Source organism: Ammospiza caudacuta, chromosome 10 (assembly GCF_027887145.1).
Source record: "Ammospiza caudacuta isolate bAmmCau1 chromosome 10, bAmmCau1.pri, whole genome shotgun sequence".
Taxonomy (NCBI): domain Eukaryota; kingdom Metazoa; phylum Chordata; class Aves; order Passeriformes; family Passerellidae; genus Ammospiza; species Ammospiza caudacuta.
Genome location: NC_080602.1, coordinates 14064756 through 14083122, shown reverse-complemented (window position 1 = coordinate 14083122; position 18367 = coordinate 14064756). Strand labels below are relative to the sequence as shown.

Genomic DNA, 18367 nt, shown 5'->3' with positions numbered 1-18367 from the left:
GCTGAATGAAGAATCTTAAGATAAATGCACCTGAGTAAATTCTACAGGAAGTACAGTAACTGCACATTGTTTAACACAAATAATCTCTTTCAATGGTTCCTCCTAAAGGCACCACCTGAACACCCACCTTAGCTCTGGCGGGGGAAGGCCAGCCCTCACTGTTCCCCACTGCTCTGCCCTGATGACTGCTCTCATCTTGCTATTAAAAACCAGATAAACCAGCCAGGCCTTGGCCAGTAGAACTGATGTTGTCAGACACAGCTTTCACATCAGTAAAGACTTTGATTGTGTGTATCAAACAATTCAATCGCAAAGAAAAAAGGTGAATTAAACGAACAGTCAGGATGCTCTGAACTGAACACCTTTCCAGCACAGCTAAAGTGGGTGCAGAGTGCCTGTTCACTGTCTGGAGCGGTCTGAGTAACAAGGCCTGGATTTCATCTGTTAATAGAACTGCAGATAAAGATTTTTTAAATCTGAATTTGTTATTATTGTTATACATATTCTTATACACAATAATTACTACTTGTACTTGAAAGCATTAGCATAGCAGTAGCCCTGTAATCTCCCCCTCAGCTGTTCCAGTTTAACTTCCAGCTCCTTATCTCCTGGAAGGACTGTGGGACGTGCAATGCAGTGAGCTAACAGCACAGCTCCACCAAGCAGTCCCAAAGGCTCTCCAGGCAATGCCAGAGCCCACACAAAGGGACAAAAATGCCTGGGCATGAGTTACCAGCTTCTGAAATGCCTTTGTACTTGACAGAAGACATGTTCATTTGGAGCAAGGGCTACTAGATGTGGATGAAGGAAGAATTTACTTGGAGGACAGAGTATCAGTATAGAGGCCACCAACCAAAATTTGTTCTTTTGCCCATTGTAATGGCTTTCAGTACAACAATACCAAAGCTAACTTTCTGATTTAGCCATTGCTTTGTGCCTTCCTTATCTTTTGGAAATGTCATATGCATATATATGTACAGGTATGTATCTTCTTGCATTTATGCACGATCACAAAGGCTCTACTTTAAGAATTTCACATCCACTGCTTTAGTGTTTACCTGAACATGCTGAGCAGAATTCTGTCACCATTCTTTTCATAAATACACTGGGTCAGTAGGTGAAAAACAAAAAATGAAGATAGAGAGGAGAAGAAAAGCAATTTTTTTTCTTTTCATCAAAGTAAAAAAACTCAGCAGATGCTGAAAAATATTGAACATCAACTCAATAAAATACAGGGAAAAATACCAAATAATACTCTAGAGAGAAATACTCTAGATACCAAATAGCTATATTTGGTATCTAGAGTATTTAGATACTCTAAAATACAAAAAAACACTCTAGAGAGATGAAGAAATACCTTATGGCACACATCTTGATTGCATCAAAATACAAGTTCAAAGTGAAATACCAGCAGAAAAGCAACAGACGTGTTAGACTTGGTGCCTGGCTCACCTGTGTCCAGCCCCCAGCAAACCACTCGACCCTGCCAGCGCAGGGCCCGTTGTTGCAGGGCGTTGTTTCCGCGGGTCTGTTGTTGCCGCAGCCCTCCAGGGGCAGGCTGCTGACGTGGTTGGTCATGCAGAGCACGGAGCGTGTGCGGATCCCGTCCCCGCACTCTGCCGAGCACTGCGAGAAACACAACCGGGACACTGTGAGCCCTCAGACTGCATGTTGGGAAGGAGGGAAGTTTGACATGAAAGTCTCACAGATATGTATGCTTAGCAGAAAGATTTTTAAATGTGGAACCTGAAGAAGGAATTGAGATGGAAGCAAGTTTTGATGCAGAAGAAAAGAATTGCTGAGCCAGTTTTCCTGGATAACCAAGGAGGCAAAGGGTGTGTTAGTTAGAAGGGGGTTTTATGACTTAGAGCAAAGGATAAACACACCTCAAACAAAAAGATGTTTTAACCAAGCAGAAAGATAGCAAAGGCAAACAAGTCAGCAAATGTTGCAAATAAAAAAAGATCTCAGAATTTTCAACTGCATGAAAACTGAAAAACAACTTCTACCTTAAACTGTAATGTACTAACTTTTAGTGATTGGAGAACAGTAACATGAATATGGTAATTATAGTAGTTATGAGAGCCTATAGATAAAAGTTAAGGTGTAGATTGGTTCTACTGTATTAAGATGCTCAGCAAAGTATAGAATGCATTGTAACTAAAACCAAAGGGTCTCCAGGCCTGCCTGCAGCTGGAGCTGACAGGTGTAGGCACAGGCTCTGTCATCCTGACCCTGGACTGCTGTAACCTCTTGGATGGAATAAACTGCATTTGAAGAGCTGCCTGGAGTCCCATATCCCACATTTAGGCTCTTACAGAACAGGAAATGACAATGACAGTCATGGAAGTTCATTCATTCAAAGTAAATTATTTTTACTTGTAATTCAGCTGTAGCAAATTGCCTTACAGTTTCATACTTCTGAAAACACTACAAGTAGTACCTTGTCCTTACAGTCAAAAATGAAAGGATTAACGAAGAAAGAAATCTCTTGGTTTACAGCTTTTTGTTAGCTTTCTCACTTTTCCTGTCTTCTCCCTGTCCATAAATTCTTCCAGTTTTCATTTTATTCATCTTTTTTCACACTAATTAGTAGCTCTGAGAATGGGTAATTTAAATAAAAATAGGACAGCAGTCCTATTTCAGCCTTTGTTTTGCTCTCCAGGTTTCTCATTCAAGCTGTCAGCCAGGTGGATCTTACACTGGCTGAAAGGACAAGGCCAGGAAAACTCTGAGGGCTGTGGCACTGGGAGTACATCCTGGAACTCTTCCATATAACAAACGGACAGTGTCTGACAGCACAGTGAAGTAGAAGAATGGAAATTATTTTGACAGGTCATTTCAAAAGATTCAGGTAAGTCCTCAGTAAGTAACTGTAACTTACATGGCAATAACCATGAGTTATTGCCCAGCCTGTTTCACCTGAAAGTTTTAAATTTTAGGAGAGGTGGCCATAGAAGCTTATGTCCATTCAATGTTGCTTTTTAATGATATGACTTTCCAGTAACTAATGTTCACCATCCTGAAAAAGTTACACTGCTAAATTCTGAAAGCTCTTACTAAATAGTGATATGTAGATTCTTATGTCACTTATTCAGAGACAGTATGCATGTCATTCACAAATCACAGGATAAATTCCATTTATGCCCTTAGAGTTTGCTCTTTCATCTACTGAAGCAGGAAAGTATCTGGTATTTCACTGTCCTAAGCAGCATCAAACTATTGACATTTAAAAAACAGAAACATGCCAATGAAATAAAGTCTCATGTTTGACTGTTCCTTTGTTGCTTAATTATTTCTTGATCTTCCCTTTTGTTTTCTGTTAAAATGCATTTAGCATTCTGTGTATAGACCATTAACAAAGAAGAAAAACCTATGTGCAGCTTACTGAAAGATATGTACACAACAGAATTTAAACAAAGCAATTATATTTTACATGCAAAGAAACCCACAAATAAATATGCAATGTATGATAGAAAAAGATGCATTTGATTTCTATTTCAGATTTTATTTTTAACATACAATGTAATTAGGAGAAACTGTGTATTACTTCCACAATGAGCACCACATTCCTTGTGAATGAATATAACTCTGCATTAGAACATTTTAAAGATTTTATTGACTAAGAATGAGTCAAAAAACTGGTAATGAGACAAAAAGCTGACCATTAACTTGATTTAGCTGCCATTGGTAACAGTGTCAGGGTTCACTTCCAATAGTTCAGCTGCAGAACAGCAGATGCCATGCCAACACCACTATTAACAACAGGACCAACCAACACAGTCACTCATCTTCCTGAGAGAGCCCAGGGACTGAAAATGCCATTGGTAGCAAACTGCTCTTTGCTCACTTGCAGGGAGGAACACTGGTTACTTGTGTGAAACATGTAGTCATGTTACACTTATTTCACTGATACAGAATAGAAAACCACTTTTCCTATCAGCAAATTGAGTTCTTTCACAAGATGTTCAAATAGAGTAGCAAAGCTTTGCTGAAATGGAATACCTAGGGAACTAAAGAAGTGATTCATCTCTTTAGAAACAATTTTTCTAACAAAGTACAATTTTGGAAAAACTAGAAACTCAGATTTCTTCCTCAATCTGCAAGATCAAGTAATTAAGCATTTCTTAAATGATGCCTAGAACTAACATAACAAACCTTTTCTGTTGGTGGTTCACAACAAAATTTTCCACCTTCAAGCAGGTATGTAAAACAGATTCACCTCCTCAGCAAACCAATTTAATGGCTAAGGAGGCCTTTTCAAGGTAAACTGGTAAATTCTTGAAACTACAAGAATAATGTAAATTGTGCTAGCAGTGAACTTTTTCCTGTTCATATAAACTACAACTAAACTACAGCTAAACGACATCCATTTCAGACAGGCCACTCACAGGTGAGCTGAGCCCCACACCCTGGCTCCCACTCAAACCTACAGAAATCAATTCTGTGGCTGTTCCCATTCCAAGTGTGCCCAATTACATTAAGCAGAGAGAACTTATGCATATACTCTGCAAATACTTTTCTTATTGATAACTAATTTTCATTTGACAATCTAGTTTGCTTTTCTGCTTTTCAAACAAGAGCTGGGAACAAATTTAGTCTGTAAAGTCATCCAGAAAATCTCCCTAGTCTTATGTTTTAAATGATTATGTTATGAACTAGGCTTGCATATCAAATAACAGAGGAAATACCAAATGGGAAGGTATAGGGTTGTTCCACTCTCTGCTGCAAGATTTTACTACAGATTAACTACTCTCTAAGGATTTACAAAGCAAACTTAAACCTGAATGTTTCACATTATGCATTTTTAAAAAATGTTTTTATCTCCTTTTCAGCAAAAAATCTTCCCTGTGAAAACCATAGATTTCTAAGGTCCAAGGCAGAGTGTAGGGAGTTGGATAATGAATCTTTTCCCCTTGTTTTTCACAACTGACACACCCATTACTTTCAATTTGGTGCCATTGATTTGTTGCATTAATACACAGTAACTGCCATAACCTAACATTGTGAAACATGAGGAACTTTCACAAGCTGCAACTTTATTCTGTCCTATTATTAAAGATATTTTGTTTCACAGTCTTGTTTTAATTGGCACAAATTCCTCAGAAACCTCCGTCTGTGTTTTAAGGAGTCTGCCATTTTTCCTCTTCCTGAGGTCCGTCCCTCATGAGTTCAATTTCAGAAGCTTTCCATACCCATTAAAAACTAAAAATAAAACCCCTCATTCAGGGCTCTGATACTTGTCGGAAAGCAGCTGAGTAGCAGTCCAGGAAAATAAGGCAAGTTCCTGCAAACTTGGAAAACTGAGTGGAAGCCTGAATTTTTGTCACAGCTACAACACAAGGGTAGAGCAGGAAAATCCCTTTGAGCTGTGCCAGTTCCCCTTCACTAACATGCCAGCCCTACCCACTGCACTCAAATGGGGCAACAGAGCACAGGAGAGTGGCAGCAGGAATTCTCCTGGGCCTCCAGAGAGCTTTCACAGAGGCCTCAACATCACTGCTAGCCTTAATTAAAGTTTTAAATAACAACCAATTGAGTTTGAGTAAAACACCCCCATTTGTGCAGGATTTCTGCCTACCACACTTTTAACCTTCATCACCTTAATTATCTCCCACAAGATAGTACAGACTTTTACAGTCATCTGCCTGATGTTACTGCAGAAAAAAAAAATCTATGTTTCAAATACATTTATAAAACTCCTTAACATTGTTTGACCTACTCTGAGAAAATCCATTTCAGAAAGGATTTCAGACAGATTATGTAACCTTTGTTTTTCCAATAATACACGCAGAATCGTATTTCAGAAGATCATTTCTGCCACAACAGATGGGGGCAGATTTTCAAAGGACATAAATCTACTGAGAGCTGCCTTGATTTCTTACCAAAAAACAAAACAAAACAAAAAAGTAAAAGGGAGTGAAGGGAGAAACATCTTTATGCACTGTCAAAACATTTTCTGATACCTAGATTTATATAGTTTCCCTTTAGAATGGACCTATGCATGCAGCAGGTGCTGAGTCAGTGCAGTAGCTCCATGGCACCCTCCAAGCCCAGCACCAATGTCCCCTCAGTGATCACCAGCGCCAATGTCCCCTCAGGTGATCAGCAGCACCAATGTCCCCTCAGGTGATCAGCAGCACCAATGTCCCCTCAGTGATCACCAGCGCCAATGTCCCCTCAGGTGATCAGCAGCACCAATGTCCCCTCAGGTGATCAGCAGCGCCAATGTCCCCTCAGTGATCAGCAGCGCCAATGTCCCCTCAGGTGATCAGCAGCACCAATGTCCCCTCAGTGATCACCAGTGCCAATGTCCCCTCAGGTGATCAGCAGCGCCAATGTCCCCTCAGTGATCAGCAGCGCCAATGTCCCCTCAGTGATCAGCAGCACCAATGTCCCCTCAGTGATCAGCAGCACCAATGTCCCCTCAGTGATCAGCAGCAGGGAAGGCACCTCTGTGCTCTGGCTCACAGTGTCCCTCCCTGCAGAGCTGCCGGCACTGCCAGGACCCAAGTGCAGCAGCACTCTGAGGGGCCCTTGCCCAGCCTCACCTGTCCCAGGCACACCCTGCTCAAGGCCCCTTTAACCTCTGCTCCATCAGTCCTTGCCCGGGTTTCCTCAGAGAGGAGCCTTTGCCTGGCCATAGCCTGCCCTTCCACGATCCCTCCCCTGGGGCTCCGTCCAGCCCAAGCCTGGCTCTGCCCCAGGGTGGCTGGGCTGGCCTGGCTCTGCCCCATGCCCACAGATCATCCCCAGGGTGGCTGGGTCTGCCCCTGGGCCCTGCCCCATTGCCACAGACCTGCCCCAGGGTGGCTGGGCTGGGTCTGACCCTGGGCTCTGTCCCTGCTCTGACCCTGAGCTTGACCCTGCCCCTGCCTCGTCACTGATCTTGTCTGACAGCCTGGACCCTGCCTGGGCCCTGCCTGCCACCCTTCTTGTGACACAGGTACAGCCAGGCAGGCTTCAGGGGCTGAACTGGGGCATGGCAAGGCCAGGTTACAAGGAAACACAAATCTCTGTAGACCTTGGCCACCCTTCTATCAAACTCTCCTGGCTTTACGTTTCATTGCAAATATGAAGTGAGTTTATATGGAAATAGAAGGTTTGCATTCTTTACATATTCATATGTAAAGAATGCAAACCTTCTATTTCCATATAAATCCCAAATGAAATCAATGAAAAATTTTATCTTGGTTTTATTTTATACTAAAACAAATATAAGGCTGATAATAAAAAATAACTAACTCTTGCACAAGCTTAATGGTGATTTTCCTTTCTTTCCCCATGATTCATGAGATTTTTAAGTGAAGTATGCAGATTTAAATAAAAAACAGTGAAAGAAGAGCGTAAGCTACAATATTCATTGGTGGTTCCAGATTTGACTGGTCAACAAACACACTTGAACCTTTTAGGCAATGTTTAGAATTGAGAGGAATGATGCATTGATTTTTACGAAGTTCTCCTTTTACTACAGTTCTTTTGCAGGAGATTATTACAGAAGCATTGCTGTTACTCCTTTTAATGAAGAGTGAAATCCAGAGCATGTGTTTGGTTTGTTTTGATTATGTTCCCTGATGTGCAGCGTTTTTCCTTTCTTCCCAAGATTTTATTTTGGTCGCAGAATCTCATTAACATCTAAGAATTGTTTGTATTTTGGCTTCTTTTCTAAGTAGGCTCTAAACATAAAATGAGAAACAAATGAACAGAGGAGATGGCAATGAGGAATAAACAAAAATGCAGGAGGGAAATGCTCCAGCTAGCTGGAAGGAAACATTGGTGAGTCTCCCATTGCTGTAAATCAGGAGAATGCAGTCTCCCACTCCTGACCCATAGGAGAAATAAACTTTCCAGCAATTAGAGCTGTCAAAGAATCAGTCATGTGAAATGTTTGCAAGAATCTCATCTGCTCCCATCAATCCCATTTTGTTGCTAAGTTCAGTAAGGTTCACCAGATTTCCTCTACTGATTAATGGACGCTGTTTGGTGGAACTCTGCTGCTTTAATGCAGGATGACATCTTTAGAGAATTATGAGACAGGAAGCAATCTTTCTACAAATGCACATAAAAATATCAGAAAAGTTTGTCCAGACTCTCTATAGGCAAAAGAGGTTAAAGATCATACAGAAGTCAAAGCCATGAAACTTAAGTTAATTGTCTTATTTATGCCCAAGAAAGAGCAATAAATGCAAAGACAGGCACAGACAAAGTAAGACCAACCAGTTTCACTTTGCTACTACAGACTTTTAACCTGTAATCTTTTCCATTGAAGTGCGTGAAAATTTCTGCTTCTCTCAAGACTGAGCCTGGGGGTATCAATAGATGGTGTTTAGACCTATTTCCCATACAAGGAACAAGAGTATACACTTCAGAAAAGAAGAGCTTGTTTCCCAAGAATGAATTGCTTTTCCTCCCTTCCTTTCCAGAGCACACATGGTGGCCACACACCTTGTTTGTATAACATACACTCAATGGACTCTGATACCTGTTTATCAAAATATCACAAATCAAGAACTGCATTGTCTTAGGAACATGAAGGGGTTTTTAGTTACATATATAAAAATTCAGTGTGTGCAGAAACCAATACCAAGGAGGTCAATGCCATGGGGCGAAACAGGTGGCCCATAAAATACATAAATACATTGTGGGAAAACAAGCCTGGAGAACAGGGCAAGAAGGCAGCCAAGTGTTATTTACAGGGTAAAGCAACATATAGCCCACCCCTGGGAAGGAAACACAACTCCTACACACAAATTTGTATATACTCTACAGATTTTTTAAGTGCATATATGTAATATTGCTGAAGTCACATTTAGGGAAAAGTAATGATAGTTACTAGTTCAGAACCACAGAAACTATTAATGATAATACAGGTAACTAGCATGATTTCTGCATCAATTAAAATTTTGCATGGTCTCAGTAAAATAAGATAACAAAATCTCTTCACCATTCCTAAATTGGATCACTTTCTTTTCTTAAAACAGTGTAAAAGAATACCCATGTCAAATTCTGCACAAAAACGAAATGCTGAAATTGAACATCTGCTGCAGCAAAGACAATGGCAATTTTTTATGTTGCTGCATTTTTCTTCTTGATGTTTTGCTAGTTAACCAAGGCTATATTGTAATAGCCCATGCATCCCATCAATCCAGACAGGGAAGTCTGATCTATCCCTTGCTGAAAGAAGAAGTATATTCCTAACCAATCTCTGACAGGCTTCTGGAAATCTCTACTTGCTGTATGTGCAACTGTACACATGAAGTGTTTGCAAAGTGGGTTCAGAAAAGGCCTTCTCTTCCAGCAGTAACTAAGTTTGAACTCAACCATTTCAAAGTTCCAAAAGTTATGATAAGTTCTTTTACCTCTTATTTCTAGGCATGGCTGAAATGTCAAAATACAATGGGAAAGACTGTTCTGTGGTATTTCCAGCTGGGACTTAAAGTAGGCATGTAATAAAGCTCACAAAGAAGGTCTGTTCTTGTGAGATTTCCACCACAGTTTTGCAGACTCAAGAGGTTTGAACAAGCTTTTTTAAAGCATTTGAACTTTTGGCTGCTTATCTGAACAATTTGTGGCTGCCCATCGCTGATCTATGTTTATTGCTGAAGTATGGCTTGGCTTAGAGTACTTTTTAAGGAATTGTTTTGGGAAATGACACATGCAAAGCCCATTTACCTGGGAATGACCATTTCTATTCCATGACAGAATTCTCTTGTTTTTCAACAGAAACACACTCCTGTACAAAGAAAGAGAGATTTCTGCTCCTAAGCTGCAGCCCTTTCAAGGCACAAGAGGACAGCTAATGGCCAATGACCTGACCTTGCAAAGCTGCTTGCCCCTGAATGTCTCAACATCCCAGTTATGAGGTATGTGTGAATCTTAGGAGATCCTGCATGTTTCACCTCAAATCTACTTTTTTTCCTGAAATAAGCTGTTTCTTACATCCTCTTTGTGAATCAAACTCCAAACCCACTCCTGGCAGAAGTGATGGTGAATAATGCCAACTACAGTAGCAAGCATTTGGAAGAAATTAATCTGTACACTTATATAAACTGAGAAGGTAACAAAATCCATTCTTTACTCTCCAGCCCTAAAAAATCTGTGGTAAAAAAAAAAAACCTCCAACATTTTCCACATTACCTGTTTCACTTCTACGTCTCATTTAACATGTATAAATAAGCATAATAACATTCTACAGTTATAACATTCAGCTCAAAAGCCGCTTTTAATTCTGCAGAGAACTAAGTATCAGTGTAAAATAATCAAGAGGATGGTGCTAGAGTTTTCAATGCAATGTCTGTGCTTTATGTGGTGGAACTTTACTGGACAACAGCAGCTGGGCAAAATGATGTCTTTGAGGGTATAATGGATTTAACAGCACTGTAGAAAGAACAGATCTGTGAGGGGGAAAAAAGGCAGGAAAAAAAAAGCACAGCCATTTCCCTATAGCAAAATCTCTGCCCTTTGCACTAATACCTCTGCTTCTCCTGGTATCATTCTGTCCATACTATGCAGGAGCATACACTGCAAAAAAAAAGTCATAATGACACAGATTAAATAGTCTATAGCTTTGTTTCCTTTATAAAATCTATTTGAGTTGTCTGAGGGCTGAAAATTTTGCAGACCTTGTAACAAGAATCTGATTAGCCTTTTAAAGTTCTGTGACATAGCAGGTACCTGCCCTACTTGTGAAGTTCCTGCTCCATCTTGGCATCTAAACCATGTGGAAAATCTGAGTGTCCAAACTAATGCCCAGCCTGTGAGCCTAACACTCCTGCCTTTCAGAGGTACTATCACAAAGTGATCTAAATAATGAAATCATGAAGTCATGAATGTAATCTTACAGCTTCAATGATAAATTATGTTATTTGTCTGTCAAAGCAAAGACAGACTGAAGACTGGACTTGCCTACAGATGAAACTGATATGCAAGTATCCACAAGAGGGACCAAAATATCAGGCTCTTCTCAGCCCATGTTTGTAAGACTCTTAATGAAAGCATCTAAATATCACCACTGAACAACAACTCTGAGCCCAATCATGAAACAAGTTAAATTACCACTGGTGTTACTGCTTTCATGCAGAGAATCTGACTCGTTGGAAGAAAATTAACCCCAATATCCACGTTCACAAAATACAAGAGCCTGAATCAAGCCTGCCTGAGTTTATGAAGTTGTTCTACTCTTTTCACACCTATGAGATAATTGGTTTATGGGTTGAACTTAAACCCAGACATCAGGCCTCAAATCTATATCCCTTAACAAAACAGTGGGGAAACTTTTAAGAGTCTGAATCTTGAGAGTCAGCACTAAGCAAGAAGAATAATAAATTTCAGTACACTCAATATTTTGGAAAGTTCAGACTCAGAGCCAATTCTAAGTCTGGACATTTGGCCATGTACCCACAGGCTTGCCCTTTCTAGGCATTCTTGCATCTTAACACAAACTCAAGAAGCCCTTGGGATATTATTTTTTTGTTTGCCTTTGCCTGTTTAAAAGACCAAGAATAAACATGGAAAATAAGATTACTCCTTTTATGGCTATACAGATGTGTATTTTTAACATTCTGATACTCTTGTTTTAGAAGGTTTGTCAGGATAAAGATACTGAGAAGCCTTACCCTGTCACTCCATTCTGTAAGGAACCAGCTCTTGGCACAGGGGCCCATGTCGCAGTTCTCGATGTCATTTGGCCGCAGCTTCATGTTACATTCCTCATCATCAACAACGTCCCCAAGGTTGCTGACACACTTCACATCTCGAGTCCTCTGCCCCACTCCACAAGGCACTGAACACTGGGACAAAAGGGAGGCTACATCAGGGCTCTGTGCAAAGACTGCAATGGTTTACCAGGGAGCTGGGATCATAAAGTTCATTCATTTATTCCTGCTAAGACATCTTTCTGGTTAGGAAACCAATGGTCATAGTTAAGCAGGGATTTATTGAACTAAGATTTGCTTATTTCCAAGGTTTTTAATATTCCACTTTGTTTTGACAAAACCAAATTGATGTTTGATTAGTGATCCCTGGAAGAAAATTTGTATTCTTTCTGAGGTATTCTACCCCTAAATGAATGGATCCTACTTACTGAGGTCCACTCAGTCCTGATCTGCCACTCGCTGCAGATCTTGAGCTGGCAGGTGCTGGTGGTGTCGGGCTTCTCCAGGTGCTGGCAGCGGTACTGCTGCACGGTCAGCGTGCGGTTGGCGTAGATCTGCCGGCACAGGATCTGCCGGTGCTGCATCCCCAGCCCGCACGTCTTGCTGCACTCAGACCACTCCCCTATGTCCCAGCTGCAGTGAAAAGAAAAGGATATCTTTGTTCCACAAAGAATTCTCTAACACTGATCTTAACAGAACTGGAATGACATGATTCTTATGCTGGTCCAGAATCCTATAAAATCCCACTTCAGTCTCTGTGTGTGCAGCGATCCCTTAGGGAGGCACCATCACACACTTGTTTACACAGCCTTCCTGCAGAGGCTGGTAACTGTGAGCATGGATACAGATTGCACAATTCATGGTCTCAAGGCATACTGCAAATGTTACTCAAGCCTGTAACAGCTGCTTGGTTTTTAAAAGAATGTGTCTGTAATATATATTACTGCTCTAATGACACTTCTGAAAATATTTAATATGTGCTGTATTTTTCTGCAGCAAAGGCAGCACAAGAATCACGTCATGCATCCAGGCATTCATTCATCAGTAAAACTGAAATAGTAAATGATAAACAATGAACAAACAGAATTAACTTTAGAGACTGAAAATAATCTCTAGATAGATCTTTCTCATTCCAAAATGTCACTGTATTTATTCAGTCACCTTTGTATAGATACGTTATTTTCAGTTTTGTCTTTACAAACATGAAGACACACACTTAAAGGAAGTATCTAAATTTGTTTACACATTTTATTTCAGAACTCTTGTATTTAGAAAGTCAAACTACTTTCCTACTTAAAATAGCCCCTTTGACATGCAAGATCCCAATGACACTGGCTTATTTCACTTAAGTTATAGCATCTTACAAAGCAGGGCATGGGAAGAGGTTGCAGGCCTCCTCTTCTGGAATGGGTTTGGTGCTGCTGTCACAGTAACCCTCGGGCACCTCCTCATGAGTGATTCTGTTGACGCAGTGGAAAATTGGGTACTGTGATCCTGAAATGAAACAGTCAATTAGGTAAAGAATTGCAATAGCAGCAGCATACAACATGGATGCAGAAAGGAAATGCATAAATTGACAATGAAATATAGACATAGGTTTTATCCAAAATTTCCAAATGTAAGAGCTGAGAGGACAGTTTCTGCACTGTCCAAATTCCAGCAGATCTACTTGCTCAGTCATCTTAAATGGAAATCTAGGACAAGAGATGGTGGCAGTTCTCATGGGAAGCATTTTCACTTTGTAAAAAAAAGGTAATCAAGTCTTTTTCTAAGCCAAAGTTTTACAAACATGCTTTGAAATCTCTCAGGTTTTCATCAAAACTGTTAATTTAGTCTCCCTTTTCTTTAGGTAGCACAAAAATAACTTATTTTTTCTTCTTGCAACTTGGAATTTCCTAAGGTAATTTAACTTCAGTGGATCTTACAAAAAATATTAAAAACCATCATCTATATTTCTGCATGAAGAAATAAAGTAGAAGAAAATGGAAAACATAGAGGAAAGAAAAAAGCAGAAAGTGTCCTGTACTGAATGACGCAAAATGAAACAAAGCCTCAAAGAGTACAGATTTTTTTCCTGATTTTTCCACTCCTTTCTTTGTCAGCCTATATAACCTAGTTTGGCTTGAAATGCCTTAGGGCCATCAGAGAGGCAGGGGCATCTCACAGCAAGATCACAAGAAATGTTCATACAGTCTCAATAGTCTAAGGATCCAGCTCTCAAGATCCAGTTTCTTTTGAATTTAACTTAATCAGAACATGCACACATTATCCATATAATGGGAAAAGAGACACTTATTTCTGGCAGCTCTGTTGCTAAATTTAATGGAATAAATAGGAGGCTGAAATTAATTTTTTTTATTTTAATTTTTTTTAAGTCCTAGTGTTTTTTTATCTTCATTTTGACTCAGATTTCATTAATGCCACTGCCAAGAGTGACCAGATCTCTGCAGAAAGAACAAGAACCATGTGCCAATGTTGATAAAGGCCATGGCATACACAACAAAGATTTTTATGATGGAAAGGAAGAATACATTTACCCTGATGTGTTCCTACAACTGCACCATAAATTACCTGATTTAGATACTGAAATTCACCTTGAATATGGGAATTCAGTCACTCAGTAGTTGATACAGACTGATTGCTGCTAGCCAATAATCAGACACAATTATGGATTCTGCCTAGATGACTTGTAGTAAAAGCACAGTGTGCTTAAATGCCAACTAAAATATTTTTCTCCACAAAAGGGCTGACTTAAGGAAGTCTGAATTTTACTGGTAGTATTTTAGCTCTAGTACTTCTGCAGTAATTTCTCCAAGGAGTTTTTTTTTTTAACTGAGAAGAAATTTTGATTGTTATCAATATTGCTGGATTTTTTAGCTGTCTGTAGCTATAACATGCACACCGACCTGGCCTTGGAACAAATTTACAAAGTGTCTTCTCAAACTAATTAGGAAGCAAATGTTCTACATGTAAATGAACTGGTGACAGTCAGCTGAGCTCCCACACTGGTACATGTTTATTTTAAACCGCTGCAGTTTCATGGTACGGTGGTGGGTGGCTATGCATAGTACAAAAGATTTCACTTTTACCATCAAAAAAACTTATTCTTCCAAGCAATTGCTTGTGTTCTGCATTATTGAATCTGTGGTCACTGTGAATGTCTGGCAGCAAAGCTGAATCTCTGCAGTACATACAAGCAGTTTATGCACCACTTCCCAAAAGTTCACCAGGCCCTTTCCATCCCTTTTTCTTCCCACTTCTTCCCTGTAAAAACCTCAGACTTCTGTAGTCACATCAGTGCTGCTCCAGCAACACCCAATGAGACGAAGATCTGTCTGATGAAATGCCAGTAAACCTTCCCATGAAGGCCAGAAAACTGTTGGCAAAGACACAAAAAGCCCGATGGGTTATCTGACAATGCTGGAGAGGCAAAAGGAATGGTAAAGAATGCCAAAGGATGTTGAGGAAAGTAGCTGTGTATCAAGGGCATGGGAGAGAGTAGCTTGCCATAAATGCTGAAATATTTCCTTTCAGAGACAAATGCCATATCCTCCTTATAGTTTCCACGCTTTCTATTTCTAATATTGCTGGTTTTACTGATTTAAATGTAAGCACAGGTAACAGTAGTGATGTGACCTTTGATTGTAAGAGAACAGAAAACAGCAGGTCTAGCAATGTTTGTGCATACACAAAGCCCTTACCTTTCCCACATGTAGTAGTGCACTCAGTTTTCCCAACCTGTTTCCAGTTGTATTCTCGGTTTTGTCTTGGTGGTTGCATAGCAGGCACCTGGTTTTCTGGCTGATGAGAAGGAAATCTTCCTGGCTGAATAACTGGGAAAGTTCCAGCTGACTGTCCAGTCAGAATGTCTGTCTCTCTATGCAAATCCTCCGACTCATGACTTGTACCTTCTGGCATTCCTAACTGACCATTCAGTGGCTCCCCTGATGATGGACAATAATAGAAAAGTAAAACAATGAGTCTATTAGTCTATGTGATTATTCTCTAATAATTAGAACTGGAGAATCACTAAACTTGGAAGCAGCTTTAATCTGCTATGTAGAGACTGCCTAATAGTGACCTGCAAAGACTGTGTTGTTTTAAACTAAGACAACCAAGTCTTAGCCAGCAAGTACATTAAAAACTAAAAACTGAAGAATCTCCAAAGACAACGTAGAGTTAATGCCCCAGTGTCAAAATTTCCCAAAGCATTTTTGTTTTGTTCCATGCTCTGCATTCTGTGCCTCCCCATGTCACAGCACAGCTGCTCCTCATTATGAACATACCAAACACTCAGAAATCTGTCAAAGCAAGTCACGAACATTAAAGTGAGGAGTAAATTCACTTGCAAAGTTTCTCCTGTCCTTCAGAACTTCCTAGGTGCACACACAGCACATACCCACAGCTCAGGCAGGGGCTGTCCAGATTCTTGCCTGGGAAGAGAACAGTGTTCTGTTTGATCCTCTCCAGTTGCAAGAGGAAAGGGGAACTGTGGAGGGTTGTTTTAAATTATTTCAGAAAGAAAAACACTCTGAAAATAAAGATCATGTTTTATTTAATTTCTGAGACATGGTTACAACACTCCTACTCAAAGTAGTAATCTTCCCAGCTAAAGCATAATAAACCCTGCCAGTTTTACTTCACTGAAGTTTTACCAAATCTATGGTGAGTTCAAATTAAACATGTAGGGTGAAATTCTGGGCCTCGACCACAGCATTGACACTAATTCATTGGTATTAATTTCTCCATTAGCTTATTAAGTGACAAAAAGTGTTTGATAAAAGGAAATGGTGACATTTTACCTGGCCTCCTGTGAGCAAGCAACTGAGGACTAATGACATTGTCTCCTGGAATGATATATTCATAATGTATACCAGGGTTAGGCTGCTGATGAATCATCTAAAAAGAAAACCAGCATACATTGAGTTCTTCCACTTGTTATGTCACTAACACTTAAATACCAACTTGAACTGATCAGCTACATAACATTATCACTGGTTGGGATAGAAGCAATGGTTAATGACTGTCTCCAAAAAATGCAAAAAGAAGGAAACACAAGTTACTGTTTGCAAAGAAGGAAATGCAAGTTCCTGTGTTTGCAAATTGAGCTAGATTTTGATGGCAGAGAAAATGTTTGTCTAAATCTTCTCTGAAAACCTAAGCCTGCCATGCTTGGGCCAGGGTGTGCTGTGGGCTGTGCCAGCCATGGCCTCTCCTCTCAGCAAGGGGAGCAGCAGAGGCACACACCAGGCCTCAGCAGCAGAAGAGATGGTCCTAAGATCATCAAAACACTCTCAGATAGCAGGGATTTGACAGATGCCTGAGGAAACAAAAGCAAAGAAAAAAAGCAGAAAAACCAAACCACCACAACCCCTAGCCCTACACATGCAGCCTATTGCACTTTTACAGGTTCCCCAGAGGCTCAAGGAGACCCCTGCAGACAGCACACACTGCTCTGTGTCCATGGCAAAGCTGCTGCTCCTTCCAGCGCCTGCAGCTCCCTCAGCACCCATGGAGCCCCAGCAACCCACCAGTTCAAACTGGGGCTGTCCTGCTGCCTCCCCAGGAGCAGTGCCCAGCAAGGATCAGGGAGCAGGTCCCAAGGCCCATGGACTTGCTGCAGCAGCAGCTGAAGATCACCTGCAGCCCTCCTGCACCCTTCCAAATTTATCTTCAACTGAACCAAGATGTCTTACAGCAAACCACAATTCCATCAATATGTTCTTTACAAAACACAGGCAGGAACCAGAAAGTTTTCTCCTTTAAATGTGAAAATGAAGCCCAGGATTTTCAGAATGCTGCTGCACAAGCCCAGGTGAGCTGACGGGAGCATGACTCTGACAGCCATTGTTACACTGGGTGTGCTGTTTAAACAGTTGGGCATAATAGGACCTGAGAAAGACATGACTTTAGCACAGCTTTTACAAACTGTTAGCAGCACACTCCACTCCCAACTGAATTCTACTGCACTGCTGCTCTGAGCCTGAGCACACCCACACTACAAATGCAGGGGTGTCATGAGCTGATACTTCCACTATTTTAGCTCTGACTACTTCAGTATTGCTTCTACTGACACAGGTTCTAGCCTGAACTCTCTGTGGAGATTAGTCTGATAAAAGCCTCAGACTATACTCAAAGTACCCTTTAAAACCAAACCAAATCAAATCAGAACACAAAAAACCAAACACCCAAACCAACAAACCCAGAAGCAAACATCAGAGCTACCTGTGGCTCTTTGGTTCTCACCAATGAATCTCATGGATTCTTGGACCTAGAAGTAAAATGTCCTGCTATCCTAATGGCCCAGTGACCCAGCAGAGGACAACTAATGCTTCAAGGCTTCACTAAATTTGTATCTATTAATACCAACTAGGGATTCAGACTTCTGTTTTAACTTATGTCAAAATCACTCTTTCCTTGCCAAATATAATAGCTGTTCCTCTAAATGCTGTCCCCCAGAGAGTATTCACTTTTCTGAACCAGCTAACAATGCACTGCTTGCAGTATTTTTTTTAAGGTTGGGTCCTTCCAATGTCACTTTCTTATCCAAAAAATACACCCTCTTTGTGGTCCTGAGAGAACCAAGAACTGTGAACTAACTTCAGCAGTAGAGTACACTTCCCCTTCCAGAGCCAGGACCCTGTTCTGTAGATGGTTCCAGGAACAACTTCCCAGTGGTTCCCATGTGATGGTTTTTCCATCATACTTCTCAA

The 18367-nt window shown here is 40.6% G+C and overlaps 1 protein-coding gene across 1 annotated transcript in view; it reads right to left on the bottom strand.

Annotated features, from left to right (window-relative positions):
• THSD4 (thrombospondin type 1 domain containing 4) overlaps positions 1–18367 on the bottom strand; it is a 230693-nt gene that overhangs the window by 9564 nt on the left and 202762 nt on the right. Inside the window, exons 10-15 of the mRNA XM_058811504.1 lie at positions 16457–16553; positions 15356–15598; positions 13019–13148; positions 12083–12287; positions 11616–11789; positions 1453–1626 (exon numbers count right to left, since the gene is read on the bottom strand). Of these exons, the coding sequence (XP_058667487.1) occupies positions 1453–1626; positions 11616–11789; positions 12083–12287; positions 13019–13148; positions 15356–15598; positions 16457–16553 (1023 nt within the window). The remainder of the gene's footprint in view (positions 1–1452; positions 1627–11615; positions 11790–12082; positions 12288–13018; positions 13149–15355; positions 15599–16456; positions 16554–18367) is intronic.